This window comes from Furipterus horrens, unplaced genomic scaffold (assembly GCF_987537825.1).
Source record: "Furipterus horrens unplaced genomic scaffold, mFurHor1.1.pri manual_scaffold_11, whole genome shotgun sequence".
NCBI lineage: Eukaryota > Metazoa > Chordata > Mammalia > Chiroptera > Furipteridae > Furipterus > Furipterus horrens.
Window position 1 is genome coordinate 3,454,027 of NW_028327181.1, and position 22,651 is coordinate 3,476,677.

At 61.3% G+C, this 22,651-nt stretch overlaps 2 protein-coding genes across 2 annotated transcripts in view; one reads left to right on the top strand and one right to left on the bottom strand.

The window, feature by feature from the left end:
• Positions 1–22,130, bottom strand: SETD1B (SET domain containing 1B, histone lysine methyltransferase). Its single transcript, XM_090292818.1, has 17 exons — positions 21,907–22,130; positions 21,196–21,380; positions 20,864–20,962; positions 19,961–20,231; positions 17,884–17,996; positions 15,792–17,030; positions 10,551–11,360; positions 9,886–10,147; positions 9,445–9,797; positions 9,258–9,360; positions 8,225–8,731; positions 5,777–7,036; positions 4,746–4,912; positions 3,112–3,243; positions 2,908–3,027; positions 2,699–2,836; positions 1–693 (listed from the first exon to the last, which is right to left on the bottom strand). The coding sequence occupies exons 2-17, from the start codon at positions 21,364–21,366 to the stop codon at positions 520–522; spliced, it is 5,919 nt and encodes a 1,972-aa protein (XP_090148944.1). The 5' UTR covers positions 21,367–21,380; positions 21,907–22,130; the 3' UTR covers positions 1–519.
• Positions 22,055–22,651, top strand: part of LOC149996770 (collagen alpha-1(III) chain) — a 7,283-nt gene continuing 6,686 nt past the window's right edge. The window contains exon 1 of the transcript XR_016514354.1: positions 22,055–22,593. The gene's annotated coding sequence lies outside the window, so the exon portion shown is untranslated. The remainder of the gene's footprint in view (positions 22,594–22,651) is intronic.

Sequence of the window (22,651 nt, forward strand, 5' to 3'; positions counted from 1 at the left end):
CCCCGGGGGTTCCAGACGGTGGGCCGACACACCGTCAAACCAAGGGCTCCGCAGCCTCCACCAGGGGTCCCCACGCTCTGATTCTGCCTTCACATTTCAACGGTTAAAATGTCTTTTCTTATGACAAGGAAGAAAATACAGGGAAGACAGACAACATAGCAGCATTCACGGAAAGAGGCTGACGAGAAAGACGGGCAAGAGAAAAGACGGAGAGAGAGATGGAGAACCAGGGAAAGTGACGCAGGAACCGAGAAGTTCATGTTGGGAGTCGAACAAAAATCCTCGCGGGGGCGCTCTAAGGAAGGACGAGACACGGTGACAAACAGAGAAGCCCTTTCCCTCTGAGGGGCTGGAGCCGGGGTCCTGGGGGTAGTGTTGGGGGCGCCAGGCCCTGACACGGCCGCTGGGTAGAGGACAGCACCTGAAATGGGGGCGGGAGGAGGGACCAGGCCCCGGGGCCATGTGGGTCCACGCGGGGGGCCCCGACGACAGCTGACGTCCTGCTGCCAGGCGCCCCGCCTAGTTGAGGGTCCCCCGGCAGTTCTCGGAGCTGCAGAGGCAGGGGATCTTGACGTCCTCGATGGGGAACTTGTAGTCGTAGGTGATCTCCTCGTTGACGCTGATGTGCTGCTTGGAGTAGATGACGATCTTCTTCTGTGACTCCACCGTGATGACCTTGGCGTAGCAGTTGGGCTGTGGGCCGGGAGGGAGGCGGGGGTGAGCTGAGGACCCCCGGGGACCCCAGCCCTGCCCTCCATCACCAAGGACCTACAACGGAGCCCCGTGGCTGCTGCATGATCGACCCCCTGCCCGTGCCACCTGTTCTAGGCCTTCCCCGCTCCCACACGGGTGACAAAGACCCCTGGCCTCTGATATTAAGGAAGAACGAGGACCATGGCAATATTAATCGGTTATTTCCCAAGGCCTCAGTTCCCATTTATACTGCTGGTGACTCCCAAGCTTGTCTGTAGCCCAGGCCTCACTTCTGTGCTCTAGGGAAGGGGTCAGCAAACTGGCCCCCAGCTGCCTGTTTCTGCAAATAAAGTTTTACTAACACACAGCCTCACCTATTCATTTCCGTACCGTCTGGGCCCCTTTTGTTATGATGGCCGTTAAGCAGTTGTGAGGAGATGGTCTGAGCCACAAAAGCCAAAAACATTTACTAACTACAGAAAAAGCTTGCTGGTCCCAGCTCCAGGCCCAGAAATCCTACTGGGGTCCAGTAGGTGCCTTTGGCAGCCGCAGGAGACACCTTTGACTCAGTCATCGCAAACCTAAGCTCTGGGGGGGGGGGGGGGGGGGGCTGCACCAGGCCCCCAAGCGTCCGCCTCCCCCAGCATCCTTCATCAGACTGGACCTGGCCCGTGGCCTCCCTGGGTGGGTGCTGTCTCCAAAAGCCTTCTTGATTCTGGTTACTGCTTTCCACCCTCTGCCAGAAGCCAGTCAGGGCCCCGTCCCTCCCCGGGACTGCCACTGCCTCTCGGGGCTCGGGGAAAAGCTACTCCTGACCCAGCAGCCAAGGAAATCTTCCCAAAGGGACAGCGGACACTTTCAGCCCACGGCTCCAAACCTTCCAGCGGCCTGCCTGGGCTTGGAGAGAAAGTCCTCAGCTCTGCCTCCAAGGCTGAGTGACTTGGCCACCCCAATCCTGCCCACCCTGCCGTCTTGCCCTCTACTCCATCCCCACCCCCTACCCGCACCGACCCTCAAACAGGGGTTCTCTCGCCCTGCCCCAGGGCCTTTGAACAGAACCCTTGCCCCAGCCACTACCTCTGATCCCTCAGGTCTCACGGGAGAATTACAGGGAAGTCCCTACCAGCCCAGATAACGTTCAAGTGACAACCATGAGGGCCAGCGGGGACCGAGACGCGGCTGCGCACTCAAAGGGCCCGCGGCAGGAACCCATTTGGTCCTCCAACAGCCTCCAAGGAGGAACTGACACCCTTTGTTTTACACATCAGGAAGCTGGCGGCTCCGAGACAATCAGTAAATAGCCTTCGGCCACTCACTAAGCCGCAACCTCGCAACTCAAAACCAAACTAGAGCTGCAGGTATTCGCCCCGGGCGGCCTGCCTCCTCCTGCGCCAAGCCCCCTACGCTTGCTTTCCGAGTGAGAGTCACCCCCCGTTCTCCACGACACCCCCCGACCCACCCCAGACCTGCGCCCTCCACTCCGGGCGTCACCGGGCGTCACTAGCCACAGATGAGGATTTCGGTTTGAATTACAGTAAAATTATTTTAAAACTCCATCCCGCAGTCAGGGCTGCGTCTGTGGACGGCGTGGCCCAGAACGGGAGCCCCTGAGGCACGGAAAGAGCCGGGCGGAGGGGTAACTCCGGGATCACCGGCTGGACAACCTCCCCGGGCACCTTTAGCCTCGCTCCACCCACGGGACCCGGGCCGAGGCGAGGACTGAAGCTCCGCGGAGAATGGCTGCCCGTGCGCGGTCCCCCCTTACCCTCCCCACCCCCGCACGGCCCGGAGCAGCGGCCCCCCCGCCCCGCACCCCCCGGAGCAGCGGCCCCCCATCCCGCACCCCCCGGAGCAGCGGCCCCCCCCGCCCCGCACCCCCCGGAGCAGCGGCCCCCCCGCCCCGCACCCCCCGGAGCAGCGGCCCCCCCCGCCCCGCACCCCCCGGAGCAGCGGCCCCCCCGCCCCGCACCCCCACCGGAGCAGCGGCGCCCCTGCCGGCACTCACGTTGCAGCTGTGGTTAATGAAGCGAGCGAAGTTGCCGCACTTGGTGGCATCGATGATGGTGTCGTGGTCCACCCGGAACATGTAGCTGCTCCCGATGCCCTCGTCCTCATAGCGCTTCTCCCGCATGTCGGCGATCACCTGGCCAGGGAGAGGCCTCAGCCCACGCCCGCCCACGCCCCGCCCCCGCCCGGCCGCAGGGCAGCGCCTACCTGGCGGATGTTCTGGCCCACGTACTCGATGACCATCTCGTCGGCCGCGATGGGCTCCATGGCGAACAGGCCCCAGTCGTGAATGTGGCTCTTGCAGAATTTGAGCTTTTTCTTGCGGAACTGGGGGAGGGAAGCAGAGGGGGCGTGAGAGCCCCGGCCTCAGATGCCGTGACACCCCCGGCGGCCCCGATGTGGCGGCCTCACCTTGAGCTGGTTGAACTTGAGCAGGTCGCTGTCACAGCTGCCAGTGAAGGAGGACAACAGGCGGCGCTGCTCTGACCGCCGCTCCGAGCCGGCCCGGGTGGAGGCGTGCGGCTGCGCCGGAATGCTCATGCCCTGAAGAGGGGGGCGGGCGGCAGGTCAGGGGGGCGTGGGAGCGGGGGCAGCCGGCCCCGCTGACCGCGGCACCCGAAGCTCTGGGTCCCTGTGGCCCAGTCTCCTTGCTCTGACCTTACCTGTGCCTGTCCTGACCTTAACTGCCCCTTCTTCCTGCCGGGATCTGCACGTGCTCCGGCCCCTCTGGTCTCAAGACAACGACACAACTTTCCCTTTACGCCCGTTCCGGCTCAGCTAGGAGACCTGGAAGGACCTCTGCTTCTCCCGCGGAAGGTGGTGGAGGCGCCCGCTCAGCCCGCCCCGCCACGGCTCTCCCCACGGCCCCTCCCGCCGCCTGGAGCCGTCACAATCACAGCGCCTTCCCCAACACCGCGGGATCCCTTCCTCCTCTTGGCCTCCCTCCTCCCCGAAAGCGTGAGCTCGTCCCCACTGTGACCTCCCATTAATGTCTCCATCCTGATGATGCCTAACGTTGGTCCCTGGACTGAAGTCCCCCTTGCGGTATTTCTATTGTGCCCATGTATCTACCAGGCCTCACTCCCTGGATGTCCCACAAACCCCAAACGCCAGCTGTCCCAAAGGGAAGGTGCCGCTTTCACTGCCCACCCGTTTGGCATCTCAAGGGCACCCGCTTTTCTCCTTACAGCTACCCAGGTCCAACCTACCTGCACATCTCTCCCCTCTGGCCCCTGCGGTCAGCTTTCCACACAGCAGCCAGCGTGAGCTTTGACCTCCCTAGACTGAACCATGCCACCAACCACCCCCTCTCAAGACCCTCCTGTGGCTTGCTGTCATTCACAGAAGACAAATCTAACCTCATCACCGCAGCCTCCAAGGCCCTCTGTCCCTTTGGCTACACCTCGCCTTTCCTGGCCACCTACCAGGTTCCTCCCTGCCTCAGGGCCTTTGCACAGGCTATTCTCACCACATGGGACCTACTGGACTTCAGGAACTCCTCTGTTTTAACTTTTTCTTGAAGTCTTTTTCTACCCCTCTCTGCAGCCTCCCAGTTATCCACATGGCTTGTTTCTTTCCTGTACTCAGGTCTGGCTCCACGTTACCTTCTCTGACCCCGACTTGCTAACCCATAACCTCCTCTCCTGTTCTCTCCATCTGACACTCTGTGTGTTCTCTTAGCACTCCCTCCCCCCATTAAAGTGTAAGTTTCACGACGAAAAGGATTTTTGTTTTGTGCATGGCTACAGCTCCAGAATAGTGCCTGCAACACACCAAGTACTCAATAGAGAGTTGCTTCATTTAAAAAAGGAATGAATACTCTGGAAATGCAACTCAACTCTGCTCACATCCCTGATTAAAACTCTTCAGAGGCTGCCCACTGCCCACCCCTCACCTGACCTCTCACACCTGAGCAACCAGTAACCACCTCCACACGCCAGCCTCTCTGGCTCCACAACTGCTCAGCCTGCCTGTGCCCAGCCCGGAGGCCCCCCAGCCACTGCCTAGCCAGAAGGCTCCAGTGGCCAGGCCCCCGATGGCGGTACCTGGGTGTCTGCGGGGGGCTCGTCGGTGCTGGCGCGGGTGTTGTTGAGGTATCTGATCTTGTCCTTCTTATCGATGGTGTAGAAGCCCTCGCTGCGGGCACAGCCTGTCACATGCTCGGGAATGTCATCATCCCGTTTCTTTTTCTTAGCGGAAGAGAGGCTGGTGGGTGGGTGTGGGTCAAGGGCCACATGGACATGGATGGCAAGCCCCTCCTGGTCCCTCAGGAGACCGACCCCACCAGCCCAGCCTCTCCACCCTCTGCCTCCAGGAAGCTCTCCTGGACACCTTCACTGTACACAAGCACACCTGGCCTGCAGGCCAACTCCACCAATGACCAGAACTCTATCAGGGGTACCTAGCTAGCGGCACAGCCTGGGTGTGCTTATTAGCTACTTCCTGCTACTTCTCCCATCTGCAGACTGGGTTACCACCACCTTTCTGGGTGGCTCCCTATGCCAGGGTGCTCATCAGAGCTCCTGGAAGGGCGAGTGCTCACTGAGTCAGCTTGGTGCGATGTGAGGCAGGAAGCTCCAGCCTCGACATGCTGCCACCAACAGCCAGCTGTCGCTTCTGCCTGGCTTCACACTTCAGCTCTGCTCCCTCTGGCGTATGTGACTCTAGGCAGGTTGTATAACCTTTCTGAGCTTTGGCTCCTACAAGTGATGTCCCGGGGGCACCAGCCCTACCTCCCTGGCTCATGGGGGAGACTCAGTTAGGTGATGGGAGCCCAGGAAGAGCCGGCCCCTGGCCAGTGTCTGCCACTCTTACTTTGTACAGCCACGTGATTCCATTTGGCCCCGAGACCTGCCACCTCTGGGGGCGAGCTGGGCCGGGCACAGAGGGCATGTTTAAAAGTGCCAGTGAGGAGTCTGTGTGGATCCTGGCCCAGCGCCGGCTCCCAGACGCTGCTGCAGAGGTGACAGTGACTTACGCTATCACCTTCATGGGCATCGCGGGGGACGACACTCAGAGGAGCAAGGATTCCCAGGACTAGGAAGTGTGGCCCCCCCGACCCCGTCTGGCAGGATATAGGGATGGTAGACCCAGAGTGTGTCATTGAGCCAGTCCATGCCATTGTCCTGCTGCAACAGCCGCTCGTAGGTGACACAGAGGAAGCGGATGTCCTCCTCATCGATGCCACCGTTCCAGATGTCATAGAGGATGGTCATCTCCTCAAACTCGGTCCGGGGCCGGAAGAGGGGCTGCGGTGGGGAGACCTCAGGCGAGGCTGAGGCCGCCAGGTCCTCATAGCGCTTCTTAGGTGGCCGGCGCCAGGAGCCTCGCACCTTGGCCAGGTCCAGGAACTCCTCTGTGACTTCGTCACGCCCGCGGGGACCAGGAGGGATGGCCTCAGAGAGCCACTGGTTCTCCAGCTCCTTAAAGGGCAGTTTGGTGGGCTCAACAGGTGGCAGGGGTGGGGGCGGGGGAGGCTGGGGAGGCAAGGGCGGTGGAGGGGCTGGGATCCCCGTGTTCCGGAAGTCCAGGGTCACGGCCCGGGGGTCATGGGTGCTAGAGAAGACAGGGGTCTGTGGCTGGCCTGGCAAGAGCAGAAGGTCCCTGCCAAGGGCAGCACCCCCTGGTGGCCGGACCAAGGGCCCATCCAAGGAGAGCATGGCTGGTGGGGATCGCCGGGGCCGGCCCGGCTTCCTCTTGATGGGGGGTGGGCAGGGGGCCAGAGGGGCAGGCAGCAGGGGTGGCAGCTGGGCAGGGCTCCGAGCCTGGGGCCGCAGGACAGGTACAGGCAACGCCAAGGGCAGGGGCAGGGGCAGGGGCAGAGGGAGCGGTAAGCCGGTCTCCAGGAGCACCTGGGAGGGCAGGGGGCCGGGCCGCTCGTCCCGTCGGCCAGCTGGGAGGGGGCAGACGGGCAGGAGCAGGGGCCCACCGGGCTCGGGGAAGGTGGGCGTAAAACTAAAGTCCCGGCCAGGTGTCCTCGGGAGGCCCCCGCTGCTCAAGCTGGGGGACTGTGATGGGTAGGAGAAGGGGCTGCCGGGCACCTGCGGGGAGCTCAGTGACAGGCTGCCGCTGCCCCCCGATAGCGGGGGCTCCCCGCTTGGGGTGGCCGGCACTGTCTCTGTGCTCTGTGACTTGGCCAGGCTGCCACAGAGGCCGGGAGTACGCGGGGGCTGGTCCTCGGTGGGAGGCTCCAGAGGGGCTGGTGGGTGTGGCGGGTCTGGGATCTTGGGCTCAGGCGGTGGGCTAGGTGGCCGGGGTGGCCGAGGGGGTGGCAATGGTGGCTGCAGGGCTAAGGTGAGCAGCACAGGGGTCTCAGGCTTCACTTCCAGGTCCTCCCCTGCAGAGATGGGCGGAAACCGGACCATCGTTAGTTGAATCAGACATCTCTTAGGGCCCTATTTCTGCTGCCCTACTATGCACTTGAGGCCTGACTGACTCATAGCCCTGACTCCCCTGATACCCTTCTGAGTATAAAGACTGTCCCCTGACCCACCCACCAGCTAAACCACTCAAGGGCTGCTCAGCATCCCACTCCGCATCAGGTACAGAGCAGGTGCCTGAAAGATAAATGCTGAAGTAAATCAAAGGCGGATACATGGTTGCTGGCCTTTGACGCTCTCTTTAAAATAGTGTTCTGTGAACAGGGAACATCCAGTGAACCAAGAAAGCGGGCTCCAATAGCACAGCAATCAAACAAAATTCAAGTTTCTTTCTTGCAGGACTTGTCAGAGCCTTTAAAGTTTTCTCCTAGCATTTACCTCTCCTGTCATATAATACATTTTCTAACTGACCTGCGGTTACCCGTCACCCTGCCCTGGCATGTAAGCTTTACACGGGTAAATATTTTCGTCTATTTGGTCCACGGTTGCAATGCTAGTAGCCACCTAGAACAGTACTAGGGATGCAATAAAGCCTTAATAAAATATTTGTAACAGTATCAAAAGACCTGTGATTCTGTAGCCAAATAACACAACTATACAAACTATTCCAGGTCTCTTTCCCGAAGGACGTATTAAAGGTATGAACTAACCACACAGTGGCTCTAGGAGTTTACGTTAATTAAAAGTAACATTACAGATTCCAGTGGCTACAGCGTCAGGCACGGCAGAGCGCGAATGTTTCTACTGCTCCCCGAAGCTGAAGCTGCACTGGACGACGCTGTCCAAGCCCTGACTGTGCTCCTTGCAGCTCCACCAAGATGTGGAGGGGACAGTGTCCACAGCCACTCTTACCTGGCCCAGCACCCCAAAGCCTCCCCCGCCTGCCTGTCACTAAAGCAACCACGCACGCCGGCCCCTCTTTCTAGGGAGCGCCTTGTAGGACTAAGAGTCCAGGGATGAATTAGGGGGGACATGCAGGCACGGTCTATGTCCTCCCACACAGTCTCATGCGGAGGGCGCTGCCCACCGGTCCTATTTTACAGATGGGACAACTGAGGCTTGGAGAGGCTGCGTAATTTACCCAAAGGGGACTGGGCTCCTCCTGCCCCCATCCCCGCCGCCCTCCCAGGCGCTGCGGGTGTTACCTCGGGCAGGCTCCGGGGAAGGTGGGGGGTGGGCCTCCACCTCTCTTGCAGGGGGCTCTGGAGACAGTGACATGGCCTCTTCCTGGTTCAGACCTGGCTCCTTGGGGGGCTCCTTGTGGCCAGCCAGCTCCTTCACGCCCACAGGCATGGGGGGCTCTTCCTGCACGGGGGTCTGCCCCTCGGGGGCTTCGTCCTCAGCTTCAATGTCCACCTCCTCGTCCGTGCCCAAGGACTTCGTCACGGGTGCCCTTGCGGCCGCATCCTTCTCAAAGTCCTCCTCGGGAACTGCGGGGGCCATGCTCTCATCAGTGGCTGTCTCCTCCTCCTCCTCCTCCTCCTCCTCCTCTTCCTCCTCCTCCTCTTCCTCCTCCTCCCCTGCCACCAGCTCTTCTTCATCCTCCGAGGATGACGATGAGGACTCAGAACTTGATTCAAACTCAGAAGACTCGGAACTCTCGCTGGAGGAGGCAGCTCCAGTCTTGCAGGTAGCGACGCTCGCCGTGTCCTCTGGGCAGGGGACACAGGCAGGGCACCCTCTCGTTATCCTCTGTGCCCCAACCAGACGCTTCCCCAGAGGGCTCTAACGGGTGACAGACGGCCTGAGTGTGGCCCTCAGAAATATGGGGGGAATATGTGTGTGTGAACGAGTCATCGTTAAAACTTGAGGTAAAATCCACAAAGTGCAGGAAACGAGCCGTTTTAAAGCCGACAATTCAGGGGTGCTGAGCACACTCACAATGAACACACCACCACCTGTCCAGCTCCAAAACACTGTCGGGAGCCGAGGAAGAGCCCAGCCCCTTCAGCTCCCCCCACCCGCCCCAAGCAACCACCAGTCCGCTCTCTGGCTCTGTGGACGGACCGACTCTGGACATTTCACACAGACGGGGCCGTCGGCTCTGTCAACTGTGTGTTTTAATGCGTTCACATGTCAAAGGCAAGAGGTCTTACCCGGAAAGCACAGGTAACTCATGCTCCGCCCTCTGCAGAGGGACCCTGGGCAGGGCCAGCGACCACGGCCTGCCCCACTCACCTCCATCTGAGTCCCCTTCTTCCTTGTCACTCGCCTCCGACAGGGCCAAGTCTTCGTCGTCATGCTTAGACTCGTCCTGGCCGTCACTGTCATCGTCGTCATCCTGGGGGGGGAGGGAGGGGTGGGTGAGCCGCAGGGTGCCCCCCCCCCCGACCCGCACCCCAGGCCTCCCCAACCTGAAGGGCACCTTATCCGACGTGGATGAGGTAGAGGTGGAGGAGATCCGGCTCCTGGGGCCTTCGTCCTCGTCCTCCCCCTCCTCCTCCCCCTCCTCCTCCTCCTCCTCCTCCTCCTCCTCCGTGCCCTCCTGCTCCTCCTTGTCAGAGGCCGAGGACGAGGGTGAGGTGGTGGAGGACCCGGAGGAGGAGGACGCCGCCGACGACGAGGACACCGACAGCGACTCCTTCTCGTCCTCCTCCCCGCCGCTGTCCAGCTCCAGCGGTCGCGCTGGCCGTCGCCGCACCCCCACGGCCTTGGGGTCCCGCTTGGCGAGCTCGCAGGGGGCCTCTGCCATGTCCCGGTCCCGCTCCCGCTCCGACTCTGCGGGGAGGCTGGGTGTCAGACCTGGGCTGGGAGGACACAGGACGGGGAGACCCCAGAACCTGGTGCGGGGTCGGGGGCCACAGACCTTCATCTTCCTCATCCACGGAGGTCGAGGGCCGAAGCCGCTTCTGGTCCCCGGCCGAGGCTGTGTCCGGTGGCTCCTTCCTCTTGACCTTGAAGGAAGGCAGGCGGATGGCGCCACGCAGCCCGATGCTCAGGCCCAGGCCCTCGTAGCCCAGGCCCTCGCCCTTGCCCCACGACTCCAGCAGGCACGAGGTGATGCGGTCCTTGGGCTTCGGCCGTTCCTCGTCCTTGTGCTCACCCGACTTGACAGGGGTTAGTGAGGCCTGGGGTGCAAGAGGGATGGATGTTACCACGGTTATGGTGCTGCCAGGGACCCCACTATGCGGTCCTCCCAGAACAGCATGCCTTCCTCCAACAGTGACAGCTGCAGGGTAACTGGTCACTTCCTGCCCAAGAACCAGCCACCCCCCACGCCCACCACTCAGGACCCTGAATCTCAGTGTCCTCCCCAGCCAAGGAGACCACCACAGCCACCCGTACCAGACCACTGGCTCCCCCACGCTGGAGACTGGCATTCACAAGAACCGCGCTGTAAGTGCACAGTGGTATCACTGACAGTTTTACAAGGTAACAATCACACCGCCCTATCTGGGGATATGGATTAGTGTTTCCAATACTGTGTTTTGGGAGAAGAGCGCGTGCCTGGCGAGGTGCCGGCCCACCCACCTTGGCCATCCGCTCCTTCTTGGCCCACCACTCGTCGAAGGCCCGGAAGGCCACCACCTCCACCATCTTGCGGTTCAGATCGCGCTTCATGATGGCCTTGAGCTCTTTGAGTACCACCAGCAGGACACCGTCCACGGTGGCCTTGTGTGGGTCCTCCTGGCGTGGCATGTAGCCTGGTGGTGGCACTGACGGATCAAACTTGGGCAGCGGTGGCCAGGGCTGCCCGCGACCTGGGCCCGCGTTGCTCAGGGAAAAGGGGCCCCGGTAGGGGGGCAGGTTGACAAACTGCAGCCCAGCTGCAGCGGCCATGAAGGGCGGGTAGGGGCAAGCGCCCTGGCCCGTCATCAGACGGCTCAGCATCTGGGTTTGCATCTGGAAGGACATGGGCATGCTGCCCCACTGGCCACCTAGCACATGGCTCATGTCCACCTGCATCACAGGAAAGAGCCCGGGCGGGAAGGGCGGCAGAGGTGGCAGGATGGGTGGCGGTGGGACACCAGGAGGTGCTGGCAGCGGTGGTGGGGGCACTGTCACGGCTGGGTGGGCTGGGGGTGGTGGGGGTGGCGGTGGTGGCAGAGGTGGGGGCATGGGGAAGCCAGGCTGTGGCGGGGGTGGGGGTGGGGGTGGGGGCAGTGGTGGGAAGCCAGGGGGTGGGGGCAGCGGCAGGTTCGGGGCCAGCACAGAGGGGGCTCCCACAGCCGCTGCCCCTGGGGTCACCACCATGGGCTTGGGACAGTCGGCGCTGGTGATAGGGGCTGAGGGCATCTCGTCATCCGAGATCTCCATGTCCTCCCCGGAGGACTGCTGGCCCTAGGGAGAAAAGGGACAGCAGTGAGCATGAGCCTGGGAGGCCGGGCCCGCTCCCAGGGCCCCCTTCTGTGCACCCGAGTCAGAGAAGAAGCCTTCTGCAAGACTGAATCCTGTAGCCCTGACCCACCCAGCCGCACAGCCTTCACAAGTCACTGAACCTCTCTAAGCCTCAGTGTCCCCGTTTGCATAACGGGCAGCACAGCACCTGCCTCAGGGGGCTGTCACAAGGATTCAGGCATTTCTTAAACATTTATCCAGCACTGTTTCAGGTGCTCACAACACAGGGGTGAACAAGACACACAAAATTCCTGCTCTGAGAGAGCCGAACGTCTGGAGGGAAGGGGCAGAAGGCAACCCGGGTGAAGGTGTGAAATATACAGTCTGTCCTGGGGAAAAAGAAAGCCAGGAAGGGAGATGGGGTGGGAAGAGCAAAACAGATTCTGTTTCAATTTGAGAGATTCTGTTTCAGTTTGGATACAGAGAAGGGAATACTAATAATCAACACCTCTAGAGCATTTGCCAGGTGCCAGGCACCTTTCTAAGCCCTTTACACCCAGTAATGCATGGAACCCTCAGAGCTCTGCAAAGGACGTCTGTTACCTCCAGTTTTACTAAGGAGAGAATCGGACCTGCCCAAGGCCTCACAGCCAGTAAGAGGCGGAGCCAGGATTCGAACCCAGAAGTGGCTCCCAGCCTGTGCTCCCAGTCAGCCTGCCATCCCCACTGTGGCAGAGAAAGCCGCTGGAGGTGCCATCTGAATGGAGGGGGTTGGCAGAACCAAGGGCACAGAAACGGGAGGTATGCCTTTACCGTTCCTTAAACCTACTCTCACGATTGCACACTTAGCATGGGCCAGCGTGGGGCTCTCTCTTGTTTACATTTTTAAATACTGAATTTATTGGGGTCACATTGGTTCCAGGGGTACAATTCTATAGTACGTCATCTGTATATGATATTGTGTTCACCACCCCAAGTCAAGTCTCCTTCTCTCACCATTTACCGCCCCCTTTCCCTCCCCCTTTCCCTCTGGTAATCACCATATCGTCTGTATCTACAAGTCTATTTTGCGTTGCTCAATCTCTTCTCTTTTTTGACCCAGCCCCCACCCCCTCCCCTCTGACAGCTGTCAGTCTGTTCACTATCTATGACACTACTTCTTCTTTGTTTGTTGGCTTATTTTATTCATTAGATTTCACATACAAGTGAAATCACATGGTATGTGTCTTTCTCTGACTGGCTTATTTCACTTATAATAATGTTCGCCAGGTCTGAACATGCTGTGGCAAAAGGTAAAATGTCTTTCTTGTTTACAGCTGAGTAGTATTCCACTGTGTAAATGTACTGCATGAGCAGTTTGCATGCAGTTCTTAGCGAGAGACGCCTCAGGCGGCTCGGCCATGTCAAAAGAATGGATGCAGGCCGTATCCCCAAAGACCTCCTCTACGGCGAGCTAGCAGAAAGCCAGAGGATGACAGGGCGCCCAAAACTGCGGTTCAAAGACATCTGCAAAAAGGACATGACACAATGCTCCATCAATCTCAACACATGGGAAGTTCAAGCAGACGACCGCCTAGCCTGGAGGCTCGCGGTCAGGCAAGGTGCGTCACGCGCAGAGGCTGCGCGCAACGAGGAGGCGGCCCAGGAAAGATCGAGGCGGAAGCAGCGTCAACAGCAGCAACAACAGCCATCTGCCTTCACCTGTACCAAGTGCGGCAGGGATTGTCACTCCCGAGTCGGACTGCACAGCCATTCTCGGCGGTGCAGATAGACTCTCAGGAAGCTACGCCATCGTCTCTCGAGACGGACGGCTGCCGACGAAATGTACTGCAGCCTTTTTATCCGCGCATCCACTGATGAGCATTTGGGCTGCTTCCGAATCTCAGCGATTGTAAACAGCGCTGCAGTGAACACAGGGGTTCCATTTCTTATCTGCACTGTAGCCTCACAATGTGGGGCTCTACCCCAGTCCCCCGACAGGTGAGGCAACAGGCAAGAGTCCAAAGCCACTGGCCCAAGAGGCAGAGCCGGTCAGGAAGAGGGCCAGGACTCAAGCTCAGGACGCTCTGCCCAGGGAGGGGGCTGTCGTCGGGATCCAGGCACCTGGTACCCGGTAAACAGGGGAGGAGTCAAGAATGACCGCGGCTCTAAACTGGGCAAGGGCCCGGGTACAGTGGGACACAGCAGGGAGGGAGGTGTGGGGGCTGGCGTGGTGCAGGTGGAGCCAGAGACAGCAAGGGTAAGGAGGAAAGGGTCGGGCCACCCCCAGGCTCTTGCGTCGGAACAGGAGGCGAGCAGGTGCCCTGGGTGAGCCTGGCTGAGGAGACAGGGCCTTCATGGGTTACAAGACAAGGAGGCTTTGGAAGGCTGAGGGGGAGGGGGTCTGTGCAGACCGTAAGGTGAGAGGTCAGCCTTCAGGGGAGGGAAGCCTCAAAGGAAAATGGGGGTTGGGGGAATACCAAATCTTGGGCAGCAGCAGAGGGCTCTGGATTTTGCTGGGTCCCCTCTATTCTCCTTTTCTCTGCCCCCCAACCCGCCCCCCCCTAGCGTCCCCAAGTACACGCTGAGAGAGGATGGCAGGCTCAGCCTGGTACTCAGGGACAGCGGCCACGAGATCAGCCCTGGACAGCGCCCCGCAAAGCCCGGTGGCGCGCACGTAGAGGGTTAACCGGCAGGCCGGCGCAGACAGCCAATCAATCACGAGACCGGGATGTGTGCTCCAGCCCTCGATCTGCCCCTCCCTCCAGCCCCTGGGGTGTCTGGAGGTGAGAACTGGGTGGAACTATCGGAGAGCCCAGCAGCGACCCGCGCCGCACGGGTCCGCCCTGCGCCCGGAGCTGGCCTTGCAGCGCCTCGCGGAGGCCAGACAGCGGGAGGCAGACAGGTGCGCTGGCCATCCCATTTCACTGACCAGGAAACTGAGACTCAGAGGGGGAAAGTGCCTTCCCCAAGGTCACACCGCCAGTGAGCGCCAGAGCTGAGACTCCAGGCTCACGGCCCGCAGGCTGCAGTTTTAACCCGCAGCCGCCGCCCGCGGCGAAGACGGAATCTCCCCGCTCCACCGCAGCAGGCCCTCTGCGCGCGTTCGGTCCCGAGAAGCCCGGGTGCTGCTCCCCGGCTGCCAGCAGGGGGCTCCCGAGGGCCAGCCTGGAGGGTATCAGTACTTTCCGGCATCCCTGCTCCAAGATGGGGGGCATTCCGAACCCCAGCTCTCTGGGCCTCAGGCTCCCCTTCCCTACGGCGACATGGCGGGAGAGCCCAATCCCTCCGACTGCTCTGCACTTCCCAGCCTTGGACTAGGTGGTCAACATGGTAACCGCCCCTCGGCCCAGGCGGCAGAGAGGGATGGAGGGAGGGCAGCAGGGCCCGCAGCTCCCCACCTCTGCACACCTGTCAACCCCCTTGCTTGGAGCCCTTGGCACCTGAAACCACTTCCCCAGAACTGCCTGGAGGCCCCTGGAGCCCTAGCCACCTGCGGTCCCCTCCTGGGCAGGCCAAGTTCTTCTCTGTTCCTGCCTGAGGCAGCCAAAGCGGCCTATTCAAAGAGCCTGGGAAGGGGAGGCCCTTCCTGCCCGCTGCCCACAGGGGCGCAGAGCTGTCTGGGCCCCTGGCTGCTCATGCCCATCAGCCGGCGCAGGTCTCCAGCGGGGCCAGGGCAGGTGCCTGGACCAGGAAGGGGGAGGAGCTACGTCAAGGAAGATGACCTAATATCCCCCTCCAGGGGAATGTGGCACACAGCGCCACCCACCCCCAATCCTGAGGCTGGAGATTTGGGCAATGAGACCTCAGGAGAGGATGTAAGGGTTGAGAAGAGGGTGGAGGGTGAACAACTGGCCTGCTTCTGGCTTGGCCCTCCCCCTGGGCTAGCCCTTAACTCCTTCACCGCTGGAGCCAGAAAAAGTAAGAGAAGGGAAATTTCAATGCCCTCCCTGCCTGCCCACCCACCGTGGTTTCCCCTCTCTTTGGAGAGCACTAGGTTTGCGGGGACAGTGCTCTGGAGCTCTCTCCTCCTCAACCTCCCTGAGCCTTAGGTCCGGCCCTGATCATCCCCAAGCCACCCAGGAGAGAAGTATGGATTGCGATCCATACTCCTTGAGATCTCAGCAAAGGCCTACCAAAGAAGATCAAGTCAGAACTGATCCCTAGGAAGACTTGACTCCCCATAACTAACAAGGAGAGCACCAGGACTCGGTCATGTTTCCCTTCTCTCTGTGGCTGCTAGGGAGCTCAGAGCGCGACCAGCTGCTCAATCACAGTCTGGTGCTTTTCATACCCTTTTTATTCTTTACACATTGACCTGTTCTTCGGGCCGTCCTAACCCTGTTGCTTCTATGTCTTAGCCAGTTTTCCAAGAAGATGACGTTTTAAAGGGGTAAAGAGGAGACAAGACAGACAAAGCCAATCCCAGACAGAGATGGACAGACATGGGGGTACCTCATCCATCTTCTCTGAGGTTGGGGTCCTGTCTCCAGCCAGGTCCAAGGCCATCTCAGTTGTCTGGCCCAGAAGACCGGTGGGGTCCGGGGGACCTGGCTCGGGTGGGGGCCGGGGCCCTGGCCCCAGGTCAAGCCCATCGTCGTCATCTGAGTCCGGCAGTGGCGTGGGGCTAATGTCCTCCAGGCCGGTGCTGGAGGGGCGTGAGGACGGCGGTGTGGGGCCTCGAAAGCCCGGCTGCGAGTTGGTGCCGAAGTGGGCCAGCGGGGAGAGCTGGGAGGAGGAGGAGGAGATGGGGCTGCCCTCCATCTGCAGCTCCGTGTCCGAGTCCTGCTCTGGGAGGAAGGGCAGCTTCGTCCGCTGCTCCTTCAGCAGCATCTCGATGCGCGAGTCCAGGCTGTCGTGGGGCTTCTCCAGCCCCGCGGGCGACGACTCCAGGGTTGGCGTGCCCGGACTGTCACAGGGCTCCGGGCTCCAGCCGAAGGTTGGCTGGCCCCCCAGCTCCATGCTGTTGGCATCGGGGGGCGGGGGGCCAGGGGGCGTGCCTGGTTTCTCCTTGGTCAGGGGCTCGGCGGGCGGCAGCGGCGGGGGCACTGGTGCTCTCCGGAACTCCCCGCTGTCACGGGCTCCGAAGGTGGTGGTGGAGGGGGGTTCCTCAGGGGGTGGGGGGAAAGGGGGTACAGGGGTCTGATAGGGGGAGAAAGCCGACTTGAACGTGACTCCAGGAGCAGGGGTCGCTTGGGGAGGCGGTGGAGTGTGGGCAAACGTGGCTGAGTCCTGCGGCTGGGCCTTAAAGGGGGGGCCGCCGCTGGCCCCGCTGCTGCCAACTGCCCCGAATGAGAGGTCCACAGAGCCCCTGAAGGCGGCCGTGACCCCCGCCATGGTCGTGACCGTGGAAGAGTTGTGGACATAATGGTGCTCATGGCGGCGGTTGTAGGCGTCCGTAAACTTGCTCTCGTGGCGCCGGGCCTTGAAGGTCACCGTGGGGTCCTGGCTGAAGAGGTAGGAGGGTGTGGGCTGGCGGCTGGAATAGCTGGAATCCTGCGAGAAGGGGGTGCCCAGCCGCGGGGTGAGCGGTGTGCCTTGTCCGTAGGAGTTGGGCGTGTCCAGGCGACAGCTGGAGTAAGCAGTGTCCTGGGAGAAGGGCGTCCCACCACTATTTGGGGTGACAGAGGATGAGCCAGAGCCACAGCCTGTAGAAAGGGCACCGTCCTTGAGGCGCTTCAGGGCATCCGACAACTAGAGAGGGGAGAAAGGGGAGAGAAAGGTGAGATCCTGGGGGGGGGGGATGCAGGCAATGGAAGGGGGCTCCCCTCCCCTCTCACTCTGGCCGCCAGGAGCTCAGAGCCGAACTGGTCACTTTAGAACTGCAACAGGGTAAGAGTCAGGGCTCGGGGGAGATTGAAGAGAAGCAGCTGGATGGCCCTAACCTTTCTCTACTCTTGGGGTAGCCAATTACCCTCAGGGAATCTTGGGGGTTTTTCCTAATCCCTGAGGCAGAGAAAAAGAGAAGATCCTGACAACATCTTGGTTTCAACTGGGATTTTGTTCCTCTCTTAGGCTGGCAGAAATCGAAGACCTTCCAGGCAGGGGTAGCAGGAAGAACTATGGTCATGGGGTGAGGGGCGGCCTCCTGGTGCTTTAGGGTTTAAATAATGCGACATGGTAAATGTGCCTACTGAAGAACCCAGCTGAGCAGCAAGTGAATAAAGTCTCTTCATTCTGGAAAAGCTACTCCAGAGGGTGGCTGAGTGGATGCTGGGAAGGGGCTGGGATGAGAATCTCTGCAGGTGTGGGTGGTCCAGGTGAGCGTCCCGGGAGGCAGTGACTAGGAACGGGGTCAGTCTTGCTCTGGAGAGAGGGACCTGCTCTCTGCTTTCTGGGGGCAGGGGTAGAGGAGTACACAGGACTTCAGATGCATCATCCACATGGCAGATGGGGTCCAGGTGGGCTCCGGGTCTGTGGGGACCCCAGCCCACATGTGGCCAGGCTCCTTTCCCTCCTAGGCCATGGCGTCCAAGGCTGGGGTAGCAGACACATCAGGGAGCTGGTGATGGGTGGGCGGGGGAGAGACTGATAGTAATAAACCCACCTGCAGCGTCTCGTTCACAATCGGAGAGACAGCATCCAGCTCACCCACCGGGAGGGTCTGGGGTGTGTATCGGCCCGTGACCAACAGTTCGTAAAACCGCATTCGGGTTTCCCCTGAGAAAGGACAGGGAGGCAGGCAGGATTCAGCCAGGTTCCTGGAGGGGGCAGCGTCCCCAGATTGGCTTCCCTGTGGGTCCCTAGTGCCTGCGACCCCAAGCCTGGCGAAGCTGGGTGACCATAACCAAGTTCTCACCTCTCTTTGTACTTCACTCAGGAGTCCCACCTGCTCAACGAAGCTGCTAAACCGGACGAGTTTTCCCATCCTGAGACTCAGAATTCAATGACTCTGTGGCTGGGATTCCCCCAAATACAGAATGCCACCCCCCAACACAAAGCACCTTCCTGTCACCTGGACACTCAAAGAAAGAGTCAGGTCTTCCCAGTCCTGGTAGCAAGTGGAGAGGAGAGGTGACAATTTTATTAACTATCAGGGGCCGGGTGACCTGCAGTTTATAAACCACATGCTAATACCAAGTTCCTGCGAACCCCACAGGCCTCCCCCTCCTACCAGACTCTCCAGCTCTGTCGGGGGCCACTGAGCCCCTTCTGGTAACCTGCCCCTCCCGTCAGAGAAAGGCCTCTACAGGCCCGGGCCCCAGGTTACCGATATTTATAGAGCCCCGCGAGGCAGCTGCTGACATATGCAAAGGAGAGGCATTCCTTGAGCTACACTCTACTGGTCTCTTTCTTGAAATACAAACTTAGTTGGCAGCCTCTGAGGGTCCCCTCCTTTTTTCTTTTCTCTTTTTGCAGAAATGAAATTTTGGTGAGAGCTGGCTGTTCCTAAGAATGGGGAGGGGCCTCTACATTCGATTCCCAGGACTTCAGCCACCCAAGGGGCCTACAGATATGAAAGGGTCTGTACCCCGTCCCCCCCCCCCCCCCCCAAGAGATGGAGAAACTAGAGCTGGGAGCAGGGAAGGTGTGGCTTAGAAGGGACCTGGACTTGTGCCCCTAGGAGACTCAGAACTAGGGACAGGTCGGCAGAGTTTATGGGACTCCGTGCCTGCCCAGGACCAGCCTCCCTCCACAGCCCCCAGCAAGGTCTCAGAGACTCAGTCAATATGCATTCATTATGAAAACCAAAAAGAAAGGTGTAGATTTTCCTGTCTTGGGTTTTGTGTGACCTGGAAGCCGTCCACCTAAGCCCGCTCAGTGACCTCAAGGGGCTCTGAACCCAGGCACAGGGCTGGCTAGTCCCCAGAGTACTGCCACCTATCTCAGCACCTTTTATCTTGGTGGGAACTGGGCCCCTCCAGCCAGGGTTCAGGAGCGGCCCAGGACCCTCCCAGGACCCTCCCAGGACCCAGAGGGTGGGAGGTGTGGCTTCCCAGTCTGCCTATCCCAGCAGCCAGCAGGGAGTGAGCATGGCGCAGGGGAGGTGCTGCTGTCTCTTTAAGAGAGAGGAGGGAAGACACGGTGTCAACCCTAGAGCACCCAGAGCAGCCCGCCCAGCACTATCTGGAACATTATCAATGAAACCGCACTCTGGGACCAGATTGGTTCCCACTTCCAGGGGGAAGGGGTGGCGTGGAGGGGAGGGGCACCCTGGATCCCTGGAAGACTCTCTTTTTAGTTGAGGGACCTATTCTTGATGCATTTAAAGGCATCTTACTGGCTCTCCCTCAGCGCACCCCCCCCACAAATAAACAAACCCAGACTCCTCCCCTCACACAGAGGGAAACACGGGGGACTGTCTAAACCCAGGCCACCAGGGCTCTAGAGGGTCCCTCTGGGGTGTCAGCGGTGGGGAAGCCTCCGGGTGGTCCCTAAGGGTGAAGTGGCCAAGGACCCACATTTGGTAAATTATAGCTCGTCTCCTAGCAACAGACAACACATTTAGCTCCATGTGACTCTACCCTCAGGAGGGGGGCAATAAAAAACCTTAAAAAAAAAAAAAAAAAAAAAAGGATTGTAGCGGGGCACCCCAGGAAGAGTGAGGGGGTCCCCCACACTGCCAGAGGGGCTGGGGAGGAGAAGGGGCCGCCCCGATGGGTCCTGAGCCCGCCCGCACTCACCTTTCGTGTCCAGCTCCACGTGGATGATATTGCCCATGACCGAAGTGCTGTGCAAGTGCTGAACCGCCTCCTTGGCCCCCCGAACCGTGGCAAAGACCACCTTGGCAATGCCCAAGTGCTTCTTGGTCTTGGGGTTGTACAAAATCTCCACCTCCTCCACTTCCCCATACTTCTTGCACATGTCCCTCAGGAAGTTCTCGCGGATGTTATCATTCAGCTTGGCAAATGTCACCTGCTTCGGAGGCACGGGGCCCACGTAGAACTCATCGATCTGGGAGGGGGGAGGGGGAGGGGGGTTTGGGAGAACATTGAAATCGAAGGGAAAGCACAACCTTCGCGACTCGCCTGCCCATTGAAAACAATGAAGGGTAAAGAAAATAATAAAAAAATTTTGGAGAAAAAAAATGCACGCGGGCGGGCCCGGGAAGCAAAGGATTAAATCGTTTGGAACGTGGAAGTCCTCCGGGTTCGAAAGGAAAGGGGAAAAAGAAACAGTTTCTCTTTCCCCGCACCCTCATTCCGGCCTCCTCTCCCTGCTGCCGGGTCAGGGGCGACCCTCGGGCTAGGGCAGTTGTCCCTCTAAAGCCACCAGGCTGGGAAGGGGGGCGGGTCCCTCGGCCAAACCGCCGGGCTGGCAGGAGAGCCAGGCGGGGACCCGGAGCCCCCAGCTGGGCGGGCAGGACGCGGGATGAGCACCTTGATTACAGTTTCACCTCCGTGTTATTCTGTTTACAGTGGCTCCGAGGGGACGCCCCTCTCGCAGCAGGCTCCCCCTCCCCGGCAAACGTTCCCAGCCCGGGACGGCGGGAACTCAGAATCGGGCTGGGCTCGGGCTGGGCTGGCGTTATTTTCGAACTCGGGGAGCGGGAGGAGGGACGGCGGGGCCGGGGGGAGGGGTCCCACCTTGAATTTGGGCACCGACAGCTCCAGCTCCTTGTTTTTGGTCCAGATCCCGACCACCCGTGGATCTTCGACAATTTCCACCGGGCGGTTGCTGGACATCTGTGAGAAGAAGTGGGGGGGGGGGTGCGAGATGGGGGGGCTGGTCCCACTCCCCAGGGCGCCGGGGCAGGACCCCCTTCTCCAGGCACTTGTCAAACTCCAGGGCTGGGCGCACCCGGCTGACAGTTGGCCGCCGGGTGGCGGGGACGGGGGTCCCCGGCCGTTCGGACCCCTGCCCCGGGGCACGGTGGGGGGGGGGCGGGGGGCGGCGCGGAGGCGCGCCGGCTACTCACCGCCAGGCTGAAATGCTGCCCATCGTAGCGGTACAGTTTGTGATGTCCCTTCTTCAGCGCCGGGTCAATCATCAACTTGTAACTTCTCCAGTGGTGGTTCCTCCTCTCGCCCGAGGGGCCGGGCTGCGGCGGGGGCTGCTGGTGGTGGTGGTGGGGGTGACTGTTCTCCATGCCGTTAACCCAACCTGGAAACGAGCAAGTTGTTGTCGTCCCCGCCGCAGCGGCGGCCGCTTCTACACACACACACACACACACACACACGCACGCACACGAAAGAATCAAATCGTCCAGCCCCCACCCCCTCCCACCTTACCAGCGCGCCCCGAAAGGCGCTGTCTCGCTGGCTCCCCCCAAAATAAGAATGGAGCGAGAGAATAACCCTTCCGGGAGGGTTAGAAGCCCGCCCGCTCGGCCACCGTCTCGGGGCGGCAGCGAGGGGCTCCCGGGGGCCCCCGGTACGGGCTGGCGGGGCCCGGGGCGCCGGGAGGACGCGGAATCCGGCCCATGGTGCCCGCCCGGCCGCCGGGCCGCCCGGCGTGGTGCGCGCTCGCTCGGCCCTGCTCGGGCGCGGGGCTCGCGGCAGGCCTGGCGCCGCCCGCCCGCCCGCCCGCTCGCCCGCCCGCTCGCTCAGCCGGGGCCCCGGCGCCGGGGCTGGGGGCTCAGGCCGCCCGGCTGCCGGCCGCGGCCTCTCCCTGCCCGAGCCGCGCTTACATCCCCGCCGGGCGCCGGCCTCCCTGCGCCGCCAGCCAGTACATGGTGTCCCCCGCGGGAGCCGAGGCCGGGGCTGCCGGACGGGGGGCCGGGAGAGGGGGGCACCGCCGCGGCTGCCGGGCCCAGAGCTGCTGCCGCCGCCGCTGCTGCTGCTGCTGCTGCCCGGGAGGCGGCTGGCGGCGGAGGCTCGGCTCCCAGTAGCCGCACATCCCACAATACACCGCTAAGGAGCCCGACCCGAGCGCTCACCCTCCTCCTCTTCCTCCTCCTCTTCCTCCTCCCCTCGCCTTCCTCGCCGCTTCCCCAGGCTCTCTCCCGGCGGCGGCAGCTGCGCCGCCACAGCCCCGGGCCCCAGCGGCCCCCCACCCCTCACTTGCGCGCTCCCACACTGCCTCCCCCCTCCCCAGGGGAAGGCCTTTTAATTTATTTATTCTGCTGGGACCTAGGTGGGGGTCTCGGCGGGCGGGGAAGGGGGGTCTCCCCGCGCGCCGCCTCCCGCGGCCGAGGCTGCCCTCCGAGCCGCGGCGTGAGCCCCGGGGCTCCCACAACTGTTTGCAAACTGCCCAGGCCGGAGCTGGGCTCGCGGGGGCTCAGCGACGGGGCCGGGGACTTGGGGTTTAATTGTGTGTCTGCACGCTCGAGCCGCGGGAGGAGGGAGAAGACGACTCGAGACCAGTTGCAATCGAGGTATCTCCGCTCCGGCTTCCTCTTCTGCCCCGCGGACCCCCCACCCCCACCCCCCGGA

What these genes read in the sequence shown, in the direction of transcription:
- SETD1B (XM_090292818.1), bottom strand. Translation starts at nt 21,366, where the DNA reads ATGGAGAACAGTCACCCCCACCACCACCACCAGCAGCCCCCGCCGCAG. An exon ending in AGAAGGAGCGGATGGCCAAG is followed by an intron (nt 10,148 to 10,550) that starts GTGGGTGGGCCG and finishes CTTGCACCCCAG; the next exon opens with GCCTCACTAACCCCTGTCAA. An exon ending in AGAAGGGGACTCAGATGGAG is followed by an intron (nt 8,732 to 9,257) that starts GTGAGTGGGGCA and finishes TCCCCTGCCCAG; the next exon opens with AGGACACGGCGAGCGTCGCT.